This window comes from Notothenia rossii (assembly GCF_949606895.1).
Source record: "Notothenia rossii genome assembly, chromosome: 2".
Lineage (NCBI taxonomy): Eukaryota > Metazoa > Chordata > Actinopteri > Perciformes > Nototheniidae > Notothenia > Notothenia rossii.
The window spans coordinates 19,047,961-19,068,518 of record NC_136904.1 but is presented as its reverse complement, the minus strand read 5'-3'; the positions used below and the strand labels follow the sequence as shown (position 1 = coordinate 19,068,518).

The window sequence follows — 20,558 nt, the reverse complement described above, 5'->3', positions numbered from 1 at the left end:
AGAAATTCAAAGCAGGCCAAAAGAAACAGAGGCAAGTGTCAAAAAGATTAAAGATAGAAGATATGGATTGCTCCTGGTGGCTTAGCAAACTTGCCAAAACCATAATTAGATTTGTATGCCCTGAGAGAAGTCTTCAAGGAGGTGCCACCCCTCAGGCTGGTTGCATCCCCACCAGAGCTCTGCCAATCATGGCAGGTTGACGGATGGTTACAGGTCAGGGTCATAAACAACGGCCTGATGGGAAAGCCTTGAAGGCCATATTTTTGAGCAAAAAAGTCCCCAAATGTCCCCCTCTCACCTCCAGCACTTCTAACTTTCTTACAGCTATACGGTCTGCTTTGGAAGTACATGTACATATCTCAGTGACATAATGTGTAGTTCAGTGCCTTCAGTGGTATTTACAAAAAGGCACTGTATATGACCTCATAATTCTACTTTTGAAAGAAATGAACTCTCTTTTATTTCTGTGGGTAATGTTTGGGCTTTGACTCTTGTATAGTGCATTGTCATAGCAGGTTTAAAACTAAGGCTAAAACCTCTGTATTATTATTATTATTTTTAATATTTGTCAATTATTATTTTAGAAGCAATGAGGACTTTTCTGAACACATTTTTTTAGCTTGTGGTTTCATCTTGTTTGTGGTAAACAAGTCAACTCAAACAAACTATGTTAAATCATAATGACACTGTAACAGACCCAACACGTATATGACATATAATGATGTAAGCATTACTTTATTTTAGTGAGGGCGTTTGGCCTACTTTATAACTCATTCTGTATATTCTTCTGTGCTCAGAATTGTCTTAAATTGTTTATTTGCCTCTGTTTCATAAAAATGGTATTGCTCATTTTAAAATGAAAAGTTGCATTTGACAATAAGAGCATATAAATGCTTTTTTTTGCCATGTTGGAATGATTGCTACAAAATCTGCACAATCATCCTCTGCAGCTTTCTACAATAACAAATTCCAGTGGGGCCTCTGGTGCTTTCGCTCAGAAACCGTTTTATCATCCAAAACAAACACACTGGATTTATTATCTCTCTACTCTTTCTCAGAGAGCGATATTGGCTCTGGATACTTCAATCATCATCATCAGTAAGATTAATCAGAGAAGACACAGTTAAATTAGATTAGAAGATGGAAGATATGAGTTTTATTCACAATCCTAAACCTGCTTGGACTCTTTTGAGTAATGGAAAAATCTAATCCAAATTTAAAGACCTTAATATAAGTTTATAAACAAATGGTGCTGAAATGAATTTATGATCTGCAGGAAAATGTCATATTTTTGAACTACTGGAGATGCGTCTCCTCCCAAAGCAAATAAAGGGTAATCCTAAACCATTTGCATGATATTGCTTCTGTGGATATTTGGGAAAGAAGCTGAAAAAATCTCTTGCCAAACCTTTAGGTCCAACTTCAAATGGCTGCAATCCTGAGTTCTGGTTGTATACAAAATATACATATTTACAGTTTATGTGGTGCTGTAAATGATAAAACTGTTTCTTCCATTTTTTTTCTCCTGAAACATATAATGATTTACAATAGCAGAAAGGAAAATGATAATCAAATATATTTTCACTTGAATTCTTTGAATTTATTTTATTGATAATAATATATGTTGCATTTATAGTTGACTGTTACAGTAAAAAAGGAAGAAAGACATTTGATAACAGTGACATTAACTCTTATATAATAGGAAATAGTACTACATGTATTCATTTAAAGAAGTAACACTACATACCGTATACTGTATTACTTCTTTTCATACTCCCTGACAATGACCAAGGAGTGTACAGACAATAATTTGTGCAGTCATTCATCTTAAATTCAACTGAAATGTAACTGCAGGAAGCAAGTAAACATTATTTAAAAACAGGAAATGCTCTACAACAGTGTGTATTATAAAATGTATTTTCTCTCAACAGTGTGGATCTACAAACCATTAATACTGAATAATATGAATGCCTGACTCTCTGACTAAGCCTGAGATATTTAGATAATAAAGAAGAACAACATTTTTGCTGAAACACATCAGAACATAACGCTTACATAATGAATACAAAAACTTAATTTCATTAAGAAAAAAATGTAAATGTCTTGGGTTGTTTCATCCGGATGTTAAATCCTCTAACAACATGAACTTACACGAGTTCTAACACTGGTTATAGTGCCATTAATCGCTCGCATTCTGCATCACTCTGGTCAAAAAGACAAAGCCTACAATATTCATTGCTGCCTTTTTGAAAAGCTACTGAGATGCATCATTATATTAATAATCCAACCTATGATAATTGCCTGCAACCATTAAGTCATTAAAATGACAAATATAGTAAAATAAAATAAGTATTTACCCATACAGTAGCAAAGGTTCAAAGTGCCGTGTATAATCAAAGCTATGCTCACTTAGAAAAAAAAGAAATAATAAGCACGCAAAGTGAGATAAAAAACATCCACAATAATCCTCACCCTCCTTGTAAAATATAGTATATAACATCAGTTATGTGATTTTAGGAGGTCTGAAAGTGAATCATAAATTATATGTTTAGCGCAGCAGAAGTAAATCATGAACAGCCAAAATATAATACTATAGTAAAGTGTTACAGCATCATCTTAGCGTTTGCAGAAGCAAGCCATCAAACTCTAATGTGTAGCATATAGCATGTAACTGAAGCGGTTTTTAATCAGTTTGTAACCTCTCTACTGCTCCGATTGGTCTTATTTCTTTCTATTTTCTTTGTTGGAAACAATGTTACATTTTGCTGAGGTTCAAACTATAATTGCAGACACAACATAATTCAATAGCAATAGTTAAAGTCTGCAGGGATAATAATTGCTCCACCTTTAGCATTATAGTTGAAGTATTGTTCCAGTATATCTTGCTGCCATCCAATGACAGCACTGTGATATTATAGCTAACCACAAATCGATTACAGACACTGTCACGGCCCCACAGACTAGTTAATAAAAAAACAGTACAATTACCCAGATATACAGCTTATTTGTGTCCATGGTTGCATTTCGTGCCCCTCTGGTCAGAGGTTTTGTCTCCTGGACTTGAGAGAGTGTCTCCTCTTTCTCTTCCTGTGGCACTGCTCTCTCCGCTCTGGCCAGGGGAATCCGCTCTCTGCCGTCCTGTAGGCCTCATCGTACTCATCACTGTCAGAGTCTGCCTCGGCCACGACGAAAACTCGGTCCGGGTAAACGTCTTTCAGCTTGGAAGTGAAGAACGCCTCAAGGCTGCGGCCTGCTTGGGCCACCTCAGAGTCAGGCTGTGGTCAGAGAGAGAAAAGCTATAACACTCCAATCAGTGCTTGTTAAGTACTGACTCATGATGTTTATCATTAAGACAAACTGTAAAGTGAGTAAATACATATAGGACATCCATTTCAACTTACATAATTGAACTTTGCACAGTTGTGGAACATGAGATAGACATCAGCAACAAACTGTTCTGGTGAGTTATAATGACGAGTATTCCTCTTGTTGAGTTTGGCTCTGATCACAGACAGGTCCATGGGCCTCTTGATGATCTGGTAGTAATGACGAGCCTGCATGAAAAAGCAGACATTTGAGACTGTTTTCAATCACAGACACTTTAGTTCCCTGCCTTCAAAATGTATCAAATAAATGCTCCATAGATTGCATTATGTATATGCTATAACAAATGGGACACCATATATTTGTAGATCCAAACCAGGTATCCTAGTTCCTCCAAAGAATTCAATATGCTGACATAATGGCAATGCAGATATGAACCATTGGCCTGATAGTGTCTTTCATTAACTGCAGTTTCTTTTTAACTACCCTGAACCGTAGCTATCAATATTAAAGGTACCCTGGAGTTATCAACCACTAGCAGTGCTATTGTGCAATGTTTGTATGAGTGGGATCCCACTGTTTGGATCACTCAGGATACAAGAATGCACATTCAAGCAAACATTTAATGTTTTGAAAATCAGCTTTGCAAATGTTTAATGGGGAAGCAGATACATTCATGAGTTTGTCAGGCCTCAAGGAAACACTCAATGCGATTGTGTGACAGATATACCAGCAAAGTGTGTTTATGTTTGCCGAAACAATCAGGAAAACTCCTCATGATGCTGCTATGTTCTTGTGAGAGTTATAACAAATAAATGAGATTATTAAAATGATTTAGCCTTTTCTGTAACTGATCTGTAATTAAACGGGTGATTACTCACAAGTGGACTGACGGGCTCATGGAAGGGAGAGCTCAGGATGTTACTGAGGATCAGAAGGGTCAGCCCCTCACATTTCTACAGTTGAGCAAACATAAAGGAAAATCATTCTGAATGAAGACAAACACAATCAGAGAGCATTGTTACAAGTACTTAATAAATGACCTACTCTCTGGTCACATGCAGGCGGTCCATGTGCTGATGTGTGTTCTCCAGATGTTCTCTCATTCTCACAGTCATACTCAACCTCGGGCGTTACCACGTCCCTGCAGAGGCTGCACACCCAGTCACCTCTGAACAGGAAAAGAAAGGTTAACGAAAGTGCTTCAAACAAAAGGTTTAAGAAGAGCTGAGAAAATAATGTTGAATGTGCTGGATCAATTCCAGGTTAAATTATAAGAAGCTTACGAGGGGAAGCTTAGTAGAGATGGGATGTGGCAAGACAGATGAAAAACCTTTGGACAGCGGTCACAGCACAGCAGGTCCCCTCCAATCAGACACACAGCACAGAAGTCCTCGCTCTCCATCTCTGCATTGTCGAGGTCAGACTGGACTTCCTCAGAGCATCCCTGATCGTCAGCGTTTGCCATCAGAAGTGTCCTCTGGGCAGATCCAACGTGGGCGTCCTCTTCCAGGTCAGAGCGGAGCGGCTGGGGGTCGTCGGTTGTTAGCTCAGGTTCAGACTCTACGTCGAGCTCAGACTCCACCGAGCCCTGAGAGTCTACAGGCTGATCGGACACAGCCTCAGAGTCAGTCTCTGCCTGAGAACTGTGATCATAGTCAGGCTGGACGTCTGACTCTATTCCAGGATCCCCATCCAGCTCTTGGCCCTCCTCTGATCCTGCTGCTGGATCTGATTCTGGGTCTGCCTCATACTCAAAACTTGGCTCTGAATCCCCAGTGATATCATTCTCATCGCAGAGCCCAATCTCTCCTGCTGATTTCTCCTCAGCCAGATATTCAAGTTCAGCCTCAGATGAAGACTCTGCATTTGAATCCGGTGTTGCATCTGAGTCTAGCTGTTTGGCTGGATCAGCCCTGGAAATGACTGCGTCCTCTGAAGCTGATCTCGGATCAGATTCAGAGTCCAGGTCCAATGAAGAGTATATCTGTGGCATATATTTAGGGTCAACAGACTTACGACAGCTGATTCTTCCTCGGCTGTCAAACTCACTGGTGGTCAAGTGTGTGGTAGACTGATTACGCTGTGCATATGGTGATGATGTAATGGAGTGAGGGATCCTGGTGGTCTCAGAGCCTCCAGATATCCCCTATTTTTACAAACACAGAAGAGAAGAGAAAAAGTCTTACATGCTTGAATCATAATTTGTTAAATAGATTTGAAGAATAAAAACATTATTCTCTAACAAGAGAATTTTAACCTTCATCTCTAGTGATTTCTATTTCTTAGAGAATAAGTAGCCATTGTTCCAAAACAATATCAAACATATATAAAGGTACGAAACATTAAGGTAAGCAATATTTTTTGATACCTTACTGAAGTCATAACCTAAGTTAAATGTTCTCAAAAAACGGTCATACAAGAAATACTGCTTAACTTTCGACCACTTCTGCTGGTATTCAAAAAGTATTGAGACTGAACATGACAAGCTGAATATCTAAAATAACTTGGCATAGGATGTCCTTTGAATTTGAAGAAAAACAAATGTTTATCATATAAAAACACAATGACCACCTAAAGAAAACCGTATAAATACAATTAATTTTAAATGTCATTACTTTCTTTAAACATTCTAGTGTATTTATTTAAATAATACATACTTCAGGTGTTGCATCTTGCCAGTTTCTCAGAGTCTCACTCTTCTCCGTGCGGCTGGCAGGTAAGGGGTCGCTCTGCCGTCGTCCATGTGGGGGGAGTTGAGACACAAGTATTTTGAGACGCTCGAGGCAAACCACTGGGACCCTGGGCTTTCCTGAGTCCTTCTGAACGTCTCTGTTGACAAGTAAAGAAGAACTGAATAAAACCTTGGTTTTATAATATAATAACAGGCGTTTGACTAGACAACTATAGCACACCTGTTTTGGTCGTTTCTTGTCGCCCTGCTTTTCTCTTTGGCCTCATAATCAATCTCTTCATTTACACATGTAAAGGAATGATCTAGAAAAGAGAAGGGTGATGAGCATGTATTTACAAACTTTGCACTTTATTTTTATGATATGATAATTATGAGAAATAATTGTATGCTAAATATTTATGCAAGTAGTATTTAGCAGCACCTGGCTCTGTCTTATAGGATAGAGGAGAGCGGTGTCCTCTGGAGGGCGCTGTGTAAGGCGAGGTTTCCTTCACAACACAAAGCACCCCATCTGAAGCTCTCCTCTGCCTGGGGTCCATACCGACATACTTAAAACAAAAGAAACATTATGTAAAACATATTAGTATATTTAACCTTATTAGTATGTGTTTCTTTTATTATGATGCTCATATTTGTCCAAACAAAGACTTGCTCCAGAATTGTTTTGATATTTTAAATAGTGATATTGTCAAAATTGGTTGGAAAAACTGGATTTCTAAACTAACATGGGTTTGGATGATCATATCTTAAGCGGTAGCGGTAGCTTAAAGTGGACCTATCATGCTATATTTGAATAATATGGTGTAGGACCATACCTATATAAGGCATATTTATAGTTTTTATTTTTCAAAATACCAAACAGATCATGCATTTTAGCCATTCCTCAGTTCGCTCAGTTTAACAATGTTGTTGCATGGGCTGATTCTGTGAGAACAGCACCATCTACAGGCCTGGCATATGTACTACAGCGTCTCCAGCGCCTTGGAACGGCAATGTCCGTGGCTGTCTCCTCCTGATTGGTGGAGTTGGTCCAATAGCCGTAGCGCCACTTCTGTGACGTCATAGAAGTGTTCAAATCTGGATCAGTCTGTATCAGATCCGTTGCAGCCCCTTTTTAAGAGATTTGGGTATGGAGGAAAATAGAGAGGGTTGTGTTTTCTGACACTTGGTGAGTTCCCTGGAACACCGGGGACACATATTCATGTATAAAAGACGTACGAAAGTGCATTTTGCATGATAGGTCACCTTTAAGATATGACTACCCTTAAGCCAGGGTACAAAGTGAATTATTTGTCCTCATTAGAGAAAGTATCAATGTTGTAACATGGGTTATCCTTGATCTCTGTCTCACACTTCACACAAGCTCTTGAGAAGTCTCTGAATTTTTTGAAAGTGTTGGGACCTCATTTAAAAAAAGAAAAGAAAAACATGACATTCCATAAAGATGAATTAAATGTCAAAGAAGATAATCAGCAAAATAATAGTTTGGCCCCTAAATCAGAGTAGCATTTTAATGTTTTATTGAAACTGTTTATGACAAGAGAAAGCTTGTTATTGCTAATCCTTTGCAAAGCCAGATCTTACGCGTACAGAAGGCAAACCACATCAGTGATCACCTTTATTCTATATCAAGGCTGAGCTGCATTTCCTCCTCATGTGTGCTTGTATTCTGCAGCAGGGTTACCTTAGTTGCAGTTCCTGCCTGTAGTCCGTGAGTGCATCCTGTGGGCCTTTCAGAGTGAGGGCTGGTAGACGGGGCTGCCAGTTCTGCAGGGATGCTCTGGGAGCGTCTTTCCCTCCTTGTGCACCCTAAAGAAGGGCTGAGTCTGCTGCTCTGCACATCAGATACACACTCATGGGCTGTCAGCGACACCTCCAGGGATGTGGAGCTCTGTCAAAAACACAAACAGGCAAAACTGAGCAGGTTTCCAATCCGCATCACATGCACAGATACCCCTGTTTATGCCTTTAACAACAGACAGGAGAGAAAAGGAGTGGGATGTGTGCAGTGAAAAAAAACCCTGAGTGTCACACAAGCACACACACAAGCAGACACTGAATGAAACATCATTAATCGCCTATTTATTCTCAGACTAATTCTAAGCAACTAACAAGCGCAGAGCTGCATATATTACAGTTATACAGGCAATGAAAGGTTTGGTTACAACACCAATTATGATATGTAAATTCACTATCAGGTGTGCAGTGGGGGCATTTTATTAAAACAAAACCAGCTTTCTACCACTCTTTCCTTTTCTTCTATTACAATTTAACTAAAGCAAATGTCCGTAAAAGCTTCTTCAAACATCTCAAGCGTGCAGGAGGGCTGACAAATCATTAAACACTAGGGTTTTTTTTTTTTAAAAACCTCACTCCTTCCTCTTTGTTTTCTCTTGCTAGTGAACCATCATAAAGCCAGGTTGACACCGGGCATGTGCTGCTTAGTATCATGCGATTAGAACACTTACCTGATCCATGCCCCTTGGGAGAGGTTTGCAGAGTTAGACTGTGGGGGAGAATAGACTATAATCCTTCTCTCTGGAACGATGAAGGGGTGTAGGAATTTATCTTAGAGTGCTAAACAGAACTGAAATCAAACAGGCAGCTCCCTCTATTCCCTTAGCGTCTCATTAATGACAGGTTAAGCACATAAATGGCTGTGCCCAAGTGGTTTTATGTCCTTTTCTAAAGTTGTATGACTTGAAAATGAAAAAATAATGCATCTTTGTGTTGGAAAACATGCACCTAGAGAGTTTTTTGGGGGGGTAATTACATGGCTACTCAAACCTCTGGCATCAAGTGTGATTATGATGAACAGTGCTCTCCTGGTTTTGGGCATTGCTTTGAACAGCACAGCTTTAAATGTCAAAGCCTCTCTTTGTTTACCCTTCATCCTCCCTTCATAAAAGCAGGAGCACATTTCTGTTGCACCATCTGTTTTCAGGCTAGCTGTCAACTGTGGGAAGTGATCATTCTGGCATTAAAATAAAGCGCTCCTTTGGTGTCAGTCTTTTACAGATATTAATTAAAACTGATTACCGCCTCAAATTCAACACTTCAACTTGGATATTGCAGAAATGTATAATAACAGCTTCCCATATGTATATCATTTTACCACTGGCGTTTGATTAGACATAAGTGTCACTACGTTAATCTTTTTTTAAATTAGACTTTGTTGTCTTTGTTCTTTTTGTTTGACCTATTTCGCATCAAACACAGATGTTTGATCGCTTGCTCGGGGAGACTGATACATTGTGGTTTTTTAAAGGTGTGAACAAACAGTGTTGTGTGGTTTACCATGTCATGGGTTGGGAGTTGGCTTCAAATTAGTGTGAGGCTGTAAAAGCATTGCTGAACAGCGTGTGAAACAAAAATCCGAAGACTAAGGTACACATAATCGTAGTGTTAATGTTTACCACAAACAAATACGACTGATTTACAAATGAGGATCACAACTATGTCGCTTTACAAACACTAAAACTATATAAAAGTGATTTTAGAAGAACAACGAATAAGCAAAAGTGGATATGTAAAATGTTTTAACGGCTGCATTTTCCGGAAAAGTTATCCCCTATCCTTCATGACAGCTAATTTGAGCTATGACAAATATATTTGTTTATTTACTCTGTCATTTGTGTTTTTGGCATATCAAAGTTTTTGATAAAGGTTGCCTTATGTATTTTGCATCGTTTGATGATTGATAGCTTTAGCTATTAAATGGACTTTGTGTCGTGACTAAATGTAAACTGCTATTTCAATTTTTTCGAAATAGCAAAAGCTAATGATTTAGTTTCCAGCAAAGCTAACTGGTTTTAGTGTACATGTTTGTGCCAAATGTATTAAACATTTGAATTATGTTGTGTTTATGCTTAACAAACAAAGATATTGCAATATCCGGTATAAGTACAGTAGGTGTCTATTATTAACTTTATCTCTCACCCTGCCATCTCTTTGGTCTCTGAGTCTCAGTGCTGGTCTGTTTCTCTGCAGCTCTCTCCTCAGCTCTGGAGGACCAAGGAGCTGCTGTTGGACCGGACTCTGCCCCCTCCTGTCCTGCTGAACCTCCACACCCAGCAGCTCTCTGCTCTCAACTGCTGCCGTTTGTCCACCAGCCTCCTCCACTCTGCGTCTCCCCTCCCAGTCTTCTTCAGTCAACAGGCCTCTGTCCACGCCTGTGTGGCTGAGATCCTGCTGCAGAGTGCTGGTAGACAGGTTCCTCTGACGTTGGCCTGGCCCACTGCGCTCTGCACTCGGCTGAGTCTGGCTGTCTAGAAGAACATCTCTCTGGTGCTGGCGGTAGAGATAAGATTTTGTTTGAGACTGGAGCTGTGAGGCGACAGCTTGTGGCTGGGATGTAGATCCTCGACTGCAGTTGATAGGTCCTGTGATCCGGACAGGTGAAGATGCAGGAGGACAATGTGAGACACTCTCTCGGTCCCAGCACTTCTGGAGTTGCTGGCTCTGGTGCAAGGAGGCAGAGATAAGAGCAGGCTGAACACAGCTGGATCTATAAAGCGTGGCTTCCAGATGGCTTTTTTCCAGGCTGGACATATCAGGCTGAGAGGGAACGCCATGCAGGCAACATATTTGGGGCTCGCAGCAGCTCTGGTAACCGCAGCCCGGCTCTCGTCCTCTGTGACACACGGACGGCAGAGACAGGCAGGGGATGGGCTGAGGCCGGAGAATACTGGAGCAGGCTAAGCCCTGAGGATACGTGCAGTTTCCCCCTTCAACAGTCAGCTGGCCTGCAGAGCAACATTAAAAACTCTGTTTTTGAATGTAATACATCATGCAATTATTACATGATTAATAACACACTTTTTAAACATTGAAACAGAAAATAATTTGTTCCAACTATGAGAATTACGATGGTAACTATGTACACTTTTTTTTAAAAGATATAACAGATATAGTTACATTGAAAACAAATTCAAAAAAATGAACACATTTGCTTGCATTTTTCAAAAACCTTATGCAAATTCACTTAATCCTAAAAAATAAGATATTCTCATATAGATGATTTATTATATTAAGTTTAACAGTAATACAACAGCTAAATATAACCATTTAGCTTTAATAACATTCCTTTTACCTAATGAGGAAATCTGCTTAGTCCAGTAACTAGCATCCCAGTTGAATTTTATCTTAACAGGACTCCCAGAGTCTGAGTGGAGTGACGAGTCAAGAAGTTGCTGCATCTGGAGAGAAATCTGAAAAAATAATATTGTGTTTTATAAACCCAGCTGCTTTACAGAGTGAAAAGTAAAGGGAGTGTCATAAACTTCCATATAGAGAGGCGAAGTCCCGCCCTTCTACTTCCGCCCCATGGGACCTTGTTTCGGAAAAATTATGTATTGAAGTCAATGGAGAGAGAAAGATTATCTTTCGATCCCGTTTGAATTGTGCCACGAATTACACATATGATGTTTGTCAATTTAAAAGATAATTTCCAAGTCAAAAAAGTCACACTTTGTCATAAAACTGTTGAAATATAAGACTATGAAAATTATGCAACTAGAAAGACTACAAATCTCAGAGTTGCATAAGAGATGTCATTAACGTTACACATTACACTCGTGTTACTCACTGAAACCTTGTAAGGCCGGTCCCGCATGCTGGCTCTTACGGAACCAACAAACTCGCCTTGTGTGTATGTACAGCTCTCAACATGCCCAGACTTGTAGTGATTTTCACCTCTTTTAATACTTTTCGCCTCATTCTGAAAGAAAGAGGTGAAATGTACCAACGTGGCGGCCATCTTGGTGACGTGTGCGAGACCAGAGATGTAGTTAATTGAGCGGTTCACACAAAAAAATGTGGTACTTCATTGTTTTACGACACATTTTAATTTTTTTGACTTGCAAAATTATCTTTTAAATTGACAAACATCATATGTGTAATTCGTGGCACAATTCAAACGGGATCGAAAGATAATCTTTCTCTCTCCATTGACTTCAATACATGATTTTTCCGAAATAAGGTCCAATGGAGGTCCCCCGGAAGGGGAGGGACTTCGCCTCTCTATACTGCTGAAAGGAAAGCTGCTGGAGATCGAATCCCACACTAAGTTTAAGATTACTAAAGTTTAAAAAAAAGCATCCCCTTTGAACTATTAGAGTATGAGGTTTATTTGGAATACTCTTCTATTAAGTAACAAATATTACATGAAACTTACAAAAAAAAGTCCAAATTAAGACCAAGATGTCCTGACTTGAAAGTATTTGGCTAAACCCTCCCTGCATGTCTCAATGTTACATAAGTTCATAAAACCTGCTTTTTCATTATTTTATTTGTGGTTTTTCAAGTCTCAGCAGATGCAACTTTAAAAAAAAGTTTCCCCTGGGTCTAGAAACCCAGGGGACATTTTACAGCTGTTCTCGCTAGCTGAGTAGTGCCTTGTAAACTTTACATCTATAACATTTAGAAATGAAAAAGAAGCAATTGAGATGAAGTATTCCTTCCTCATAGGACCATATGGACATAGGACAGTGACCGTCTGCTGCTTGCCCTGTCAACGCACCAGAGCCCTGCTGAAGAGCACCGGGCCTCTGCAGTGGTGGGTCGTAGCCCAGGTGATGAACTTCTGAACATGGTCCAGCTGGCCACATATCTCTATTGCCCCCTGCAGCTGGTCCTCCAGACGCTGCTGGAAGTCCTCGGAGATTTTCTGCGAAGAAAAACGCATGAAAAAGCATCCAGTAATTACTGGTACACACTACACAGAGAGTCAATACTGGACTGTGGGGGAAATCAATGGCCCTTCTTTTCTTTTAGACAGATGCAGTTCCTGAGATGTGAGTTTAAGTAGCTTTGACAGATTATTATGGGTTCTTGTTTGCTTGCTTTCAGGACTGATTACATCACGGCGGTTACTGATTCTTTGCATGTAGATTCATGGCTGGCTGAACGATGAGAAGGAAAGAAAAAGAAAGTAATTACCTCCAGTTGCTCTATTAATAGGTTGGCTCGTTTGTTAAGCTCGTTCATCATTATCATCTTTGCCATTTTAATCTGGTTCTCTGCCTTCCTGTGTGCAATCTTTACTCCATGAAGTCTGGAAAGACAGAAAGGCGAAAATAAATCCCAAAAGCAGAACAGAGCAGCATTGCAGATGGTAATTTATGCATTAGATCGTTATATTTCACACTGTTAAATTATTGAGCATGTGTGGCAGAAGTTGCTAAGAAATGGGACGCTGATTGTAGAGTTCAAACCAACCTGTCCTCTATCTGCTTAGCATTGTTCTCCACCACAGACCTCCTCTCATCCACCTGCACCACCAGGCTTTCAAACAACCACTGCTGGTCCTGGAGGGCCTTCCCGATCTGCACCACCCTGAACACAGATCACAGCATCAACCACACAGAAACACAACTAATGTATTCTCTGGGCAGGAAGAACACAATGGTTTCCCTTGGGGACAAGACATTATTCAGGTGACCTCAAAAGGCAGATACAGTACTGTAACATCACAGAAAACTAAAGCGTCTGAATACTTAATATGTATTAGGTGAGCCAAGGGTAGTGTATGCAGATACAGACGATGAAAGTGACACGGCAGTTGAAGTTGCGCGGGGAAGTTTTTAACCTGCGGTTAGCCCTTCTCTGCAGTGCCCTTGTGTTTTGTGTCTGAGGACTGACCTGTGGTTTTTGTGGGAGGACAGGTGACAGCTGCTACAGCACAGAAGGTCACATGACTCACAAAACAGCTCCAAGGGCTCCTGTCTGTGAGAGTGGCACATGAGGAGGGAACAAGGATACGACCCTGGGCCTAAAAGACAGACGGAGGGAGGGAGGGAGGGAGGGAGGGAGGAGAGAGGAGTGAGCATTAGCAACAGACAGCAAGCAAAACACACAAACAGCCAGAGGAGGACGCTCGGGACAAAGACAAACATTAACTAGTTTAATAAGTTAAAAGTTATCAAATGTATATTATCACAATGTCTAGTGAAATAAAATCAGTAAGTTTTTGGGTGTGGTTTGGCTAATTGAAAGAATTAGAAAATGTGTTTTTTATCATTAGATCATGCAGAGAATGTTGGGATGCATTGTTGGGAATGTATATAAATATAATTATTGTATATAATAAAGTTTTAGTTGCATATTTTTTCAAACGATCACAATAAGAAATCGGTTAGTCTCTCAATACACTTCTTGTCTTTACATTCATGTAGCTTTTCAAAGTATAAGCAGTCTGTGACTATTTACAATGGTGCTACAAGTGGGACAGGGGGCTAACAACTAAACTGTGATGAGTTATATTGGCATGCATCATTAGAACTAACTCTGCAAGTTAATACAAAAATACAAGTGCAGGAAATAGGTTGCAAGTTGAGGTTGTAATGAGACTTTGATAAAGATGTATGATATGTAAGTGAAACAATTTTCAATGCTGTCCAATGCCTTTGATGTACCAACTGCACATACTAATGCACACCTCAGAAGTATCTCTCACACATTTCTAAATAGGTCACTGTAGAAGGTGCAGAACATCTATCTAACAATAGATGGATATGGCTAATGAACACTCGCCCTGCTGCTCTACGCTGATCACCTCACCTCATCCAACCCCCCTGCCTGCACATTATCACACCTCCATGTGGTGAAGAGCTGAGTATCACCCTGTGTGCATCAACGTTATCTCACTGACCACATCCTGTCTGTCAGCGCGCTCACACGGCTCTTTCTCACAAGTACACAAATCAAACAGTAACATCCCCACATCACAATAAAGTCCAGAACTTAGTCTTTATCGTTTGACAACTTGAGCGACATACACTTGCAAAAGCAGCTGGCAACAAAGCTGCCAGCCATACTTGAGGGTCTTTAAATAGCAACACTAATATTAGCAAAAATAAAATCATGCAGGCAGCTTAGAATCCGGGCCACGTGTTGAAGAGAGGTTTTAATAAAACGCAGAGATCTCCAGGAACTTTTATCAACCATCATCACTCTCATGCATTATTCATCACCATGGTTCCTACTGAGACATGATTAACAAACAAACAAAGCCCCAGAGGGAAAACAAAGAAGCAAAAACAAGCTTTGTGTTGACATAGAGCCCTATTGATAATCTGTCATACTGGGCGGGATATGGAGGAGATAAATTGTTCAAATATGGAAAATATCTTGCCTTGTCCAGTCGGAGGCAGGGAGCTGGAGCCTCTTTGGTGCAGGTCAGAGCACGGGGGGGCACCGGGCCTATGCTGCTGGTGCATGTCTGTGTACTGGGAAGTGGTGGGGGCTCTCTGATGCTGATGCACATCTGTGCACTGGTAACACAACCACTTGTTGCAGAGTGTACACAGGCTGTGTGCAAGAGTCGGCACTGAGCACTCTGAGCAGCTCTGAAACACACACACATTCAAACATGTACAGTGTCTGTGCCACACAAAGAGGCACATGTGATAGAAAGACAAGGTTGCATATGTCAGAAACATTTGTGTTGCCACTTTGTGCTAAATCACACTTCAAAGAGTTGTCATCTGTTCTCAAGCTTGCAAATGCCTCAGAAAGTGTCAGAAGAAGAGGATCAACAGTTACAGCATCATTTGTGTCAGGCAAAATCAGTTAAACACTGATTTAATTTTCCAAACCTCAGCATTTAAACATTATGATGTATTGAAGAATCTGTTAAATAAAATAGTATGGCAGCTTTCTACAGAAACCCAGTAAGATGATGCACAGTGCAGCTATTTTTACCTTAATAATACCTCATTGATCCCTGTGGGGAAATTCATTCTCTGCAGATGACCCTTCCTACTAATTTAAGAGCAGCCTTGGGACTTAATCCAGTTTTAAAAACCTGTATTCTCTTCCAGGTATTCCTAACATCTGACCTATCTGTTAGGCGGATAGAGCAACATAAACATAGGAAGCATGCCAAATCTGCACAGAAAGGCCCAAAATGCCCTAAGGGGCTTCAATCTCAAGATCAACAGTGAACATTTAGAAACTGCAACACAAAAATAAACATCTATATCTGTGTCAAAATCCAGATAGAAAAAAATGCAGAAACAAACCTTACCTTCTCCATTTTAGTGCTTTAAGAGTGGATCCGTTGATTTCTCAGCTGCAGGGAGAGTAGAGCGATCAGCCTGACGCCTCAACAGCAGAAACACTGAGGCTTCTACCTGAGGCAGGAAGCAGCGCGCACCGAGAGGCGGCCCCAGAGGAGACGGCTTACATGACAGCCGCACTGTGCTCTCTCCTCCCCCAGTTCATCCAAGTGTAGGACCCCCTCACTGCAGCGGAGGACAGGAGTGTCACATTCAAATCCATCCCCCCGATTGCTGGTGCAGCCACCAAAAAAAGGGAGAAAATCTAATCCGTTTTCTTAAATAAGCCTGTGCATAATAATTGGGAATTAGGGAGATAAGATAATTATTTTTTTGTAGGGCAAAATATACCCGGAAGCTTTTTCCAAAACTGGAAGGAAGAACAAATGACCTACAGTGAGACAAGGAGGGGTAAAGTGTACAATAAGCAACTTTTAGTTCTCTGGAGCAGGCAGTGTGAAGCAGGATAAGGCGATGTTAGGCTCAGGTTGGGACGGGATATGTCGCACTGGGCTAGAACGGGACGGCTGTGGCCTTCTTCCCTTAATCAGCACGAGGAGGGGGCAGGTCCCAGTGGAGCTGCAGCTACGCAATAACGTAGCACACAGAAACCGGGTCAGGCTCTGATAAGCTCCAGATGGGACTAGGGTACACTTCTGCAATTACCTCTAACACTGTGAAATCAATTAAGATTTTAACTCAGCATGTCAGAGAAAATGAAGCACACACTAAGAAGAAAGAAAAGCAGCCAACTGTAGACAATGAGTGAAGACTATTTGACAACAAAGGGATAATACTCAATGCATCTGCAAAAGAAACATGGCAATATGAGAGAAACAGAATGCTAATTACGGTAAATGCATTTGAAATTTCAAACAAACACTCTTCATCAAGTTTAGCCCATTATAAAACCGCTGTGATATGTAAAACTGTGAGCTAGTCTGCCTAACAACAGCCCCTGCAGCCTGACCTACAAATCTGACAACTTTCTCATCCTTGGGTGTTTCAGTGGGGAGCTCATAAAAATCCCATTCCCCATTGTGTGCTCAAAGACCCAATTTGAAACACAATTAGTCAGTCGTCGTACACCCTGCCTTTCTTTGACACAGCTTCATAGCCTTCTCCGAGTAGCTGTGGCTTTCACTGAACCTTCAGAGCATTCATCTTTAAAACTGAAACCTCCTGGCCGCCCTGCTAAGTGAAGCTGGGACTAGATACGCACGCTATCTCAAGAGATGTCACAATAATAGAAACCTGCACAGTGATCTCTCCCTTGAAAGCACCACCTATGTAACCTTTATTAACACTGGAGAGATGAGATCACAAAGAAAGCAGGATTATCTACAACCACTCTTGAGCTATATTCCATTCAACTATTTCTGTCTTCATATAACTTTCTCTCTGTTCTTCAAAGAAATCCACCAGAAGGAGAAAACTCCACATAAAATGCAAATAGATTCTTAAGAAATCACAACTGAATATCAAAAATACCCAAACTATTTCAATATTTTTGATAAACCCTTCTTGAGTTACTGTATATAAACTCTTTGTACAAGCATACTGTATACACACCTTGTATAGTTGATCTTGTCAACAATAAGTGTGTCATGCGCTTCACATTTGTACTTTCTCTTTGCTGTGACACCTCATCGTTATGCATAAAGTTATCTCTTGTTTAAAAACTCCCTTAAAAAAAAACCTTAATATTTATTTTCAAATGCCTTCAATACATGTTTGACCACCTGGGGTTCGATGGAACGAAAGCTCTAACATATTATGTCTGTGTAAAGTTATTGACTTAGAAGCAAAAGTTGGTGGTTGACACAACAACTTGGACACCACAGATAGAATATCTGATTATGCTGAACAAATAGTTAACATTATTGTAGAAATGGGACATATATCTGTTGTTCTGTCCCTTTCAAATGAAATGTAGTCATGTAATTCATTAATAATTATTCATTATAAAAATATATATTGATTAATACAGCTTTAGGTTAAATGTTGAATGTATAAGTTACTGTACATGCTAAATTGTTTATCAAAATAGTTTAAAAAAAACAAGTTATTGAAATTTGTAATCTAGACAACAATGTGCAATATTCAGGAAAACAATATTGTGTAGCCCCTTGCTAATCTCTGTTAAAACAGAGAGCACTCAGTAGCATTTTTGGGGTAGACTAAAACATTATACTAAACTAAACTATACACATTGTATACAGTATGTCTAAAATCCTTGTTATGGCCAGGTGCCATAATGTATGCTAGTGTCTTAGTGAAGTCAAGTAAATGTGTTCTAATGAATATTAAGTTGGAAGAGGTTTACATGATGTACTTTAATTCCGCTGTGAAATCAAACAGGAGCTTTAACTTCTCAATAAACATAAAAAACAACCTACATAATTCTTATTTGTTGCAACTATAGAGTATGTAAAAATCAATGTAAAACAACACATCCCTGTTTGAACGTTACAATGAAGTCATGAAAATCCTACCGATAAGAAAAAGTATGCCACCATAATTTGGTGATGTATACCTTACGGTACACAGCGGTGGGAGTTTAGGGTTTTCCTTATGGCACGTGCGGCTGTTCCATCTGCTCATGAAAGTGTCTGACAGCACTTTACTAACGCGTCAACAAGCCTGCCAGTCAAACTGTAGAGCATCTGCACCATAGACTGTATGAAGGTCTGCCCCCACATCCTCAGCCTGCCTCTGCATTCGCATCATCACCTCCAGCAGCAGCACTGAGCGGCATTTTATTTTTTAGAAAGTGCGCATGAGATTACGCCCTCATCATGGCATCATGGAGCACCACACCAAAACAAAAGGACACCGACCTCGCAAACACAAAGTCAGCACATCGATAGTTTGTTGTAACCGAGCCTCCAGAAACTGCTTCTGTGTACAAATGCGAAGTGAAATGCGAAGTGCGCTGCTCTTGCCAAGCATCCTGTCAGGTAAACATCAGTGTGAGCGCGTGCGAGGATGAGACTGTCTGCTGCTAACTTCTGTCGTCCTGTCACTCACGTTAGGTGTGCTGCCTGCAGTGTGTGTCTGTCTTAATCTCGAGTGTGTTTGTTTTATTTGTTGTTACCTTGACCCGTGCATCTCCGAGTGTCGCTCCCCCCATCGGATGTCGCTCTTTAGACCGGCCAAATGTTTAGAGACAACCAAGTCTCGCAGTTAATCGTGAGATGTTATATTCGTTCTCACGCAATTCTTCTGACGTTTCTCAAAGCTGTAGTGTGACACTTTCAATTGTAACAGCACAGTTGCAACGTGATAGAAGAAATATTCACATCATATCATAATCACATTTTATCCAAGTCAAAATAACAGTAGGCTTAACAAAATGTGAAAAGTATATTATAAGCAGAGGAGAAATGTTATTAAGAACATGTATTTTGTTATTTTACTACTTTCAATTGAACTTATTACTTTTATTTCACAAAGTGTCAGATATTTCTAATAATCTGAACATGGTATATCTACTCTGGTTTAAATAAAATAACTGAGTTTTCATTTTATACTTAGCCTAGAGTCATTCGGTGGATGAAAATAAACAATATCGCTGATTTAAAGTAGAAAGTACAAGCATGTGAATATATTCTCATAAAAAAAACATTAAAATATTTTCTTAATTATGGGCATAATATAGCAGTGGAATAATAAACACAACAACAGTACAGTACTCATTCTGCGTTATAGTCCTCTTCATGGTATTAAATCACTGATGCACGTTTGTTTTGTATATTCTCAATATGTAAACCATTAGTTAGATTCAGTAGAGTAAAATCAAGATTTCCCAAAATTAAAATAAAGCCTTATACATAAAGATGTGACATAAATAGTTGTTTCATAAACTGCCCTTCCCAGTATGATAACAAAATGGATGTAGAGTAAGTGTCCCTGCTAGAACGCTGTGATTTCACATCAAATGTCACCCTTAATTGCAATAATGGACACAAGCAGAGGAAAGTAACATGGCGGTGGAATCAACAGCGAGCCTCTCAGTGAGGAGAGCTATTAACAGCGTGGCAGTGACAGCCACCAGAGTGATGTGCAGAGACGTAATAAGGTTAGCGGCAGCATGTGGTAGCTGGTGCTAGACTAACTGTGCCTTGTGGGATCTTAGCAGCTTCTCTTAATGCGTAGCTTTAAGGGGGGCTGTCATTGAGATGTCGGCTGTAAATAGAGGAGATTTGTATATCGTCTGTCAAACTGTGAATAACATGTTTTTGTTTCTAAGAGTGCAAAAGCTCTGGGTTTAGTTTTTCTAGATTAAAAAGGCTGCAGAGTACATCTGTATTGTTGTGTTTGATAATTGGCCTTGTTGGTAGATATGAGAAGAAAAGGATAACTTTTTTGTCTTCAAAAATAAGAACAAACCAATGATGTGTCAAAATTATAGATTGATCTTTAAGCAAAAACGAACAACACAAATATTTATACTAATAATCAATATTGTACACGTTGAA

The 20,558-nt window shown here is 39.9% G+C and overlaps 1 protein-coding gene across 3 annotated transcripts; it reads right to left on the bottom strand.

The window, feature by feature from the left end:
* Nucleotides 1–1,617: 1,617 nt before the first annotated feature.
* trim66 (tripartite motif containing 66) lies at nt 1,618–19,299 on the bottom strand. 3 transcript variants are annotated; one of them, XM_079662707.1, is made up of 18 exons: nt 19,175–19,299; nt 16,047–16,263; nt 15,153–15,366; nt 13,661–13,790; nt 13,238–13,354; nt 12,959–13,073; nt 12,540–12,686; nt 11,112–11,229; nt 9,959–10,764; nt 7,704–7,910; nt 6,441–6,567; nt 6,240–6,321; nt 5,985–6,156; nt 4,611–5,473; nt 4,372–4,495; nt 4,206–4,280; nt 3,402–3,554; nt 1,618–3,275 (listed from the first exon to the last, which is right to left on the bottom strand). In XM_079662707.1, exons 2-18 carry the CDS (start codon nt 16,053–16,055, stop codon nt 3,039–3,041), a joined length of 3,696 nt encoding a protein of 1,231 aa, XP_079518833.1. In that variant the 5' UTR covers nt 16,056–16,263; nt 19,175–19,299; the 3' UTR covers nt 1,618–3,038. The 3 variants fall into 3 exon arrangements, with proteins under 3 accessions (XP_079518833.1, XP_079518835.1, XP_079518834.1); XM_079662709.1 differs by lacking the exon at nt 19,175–19,299 and adding an exon at nt 18,614–19,154; XM_079662708.1 differs by lacking the exon at nt 19,175–19,299 and having other exon boundaries at nt 16,047–18,542.
* Between the last annotated feature and the right edge of the window lie 1,259 nt (nt 19,300–20,558).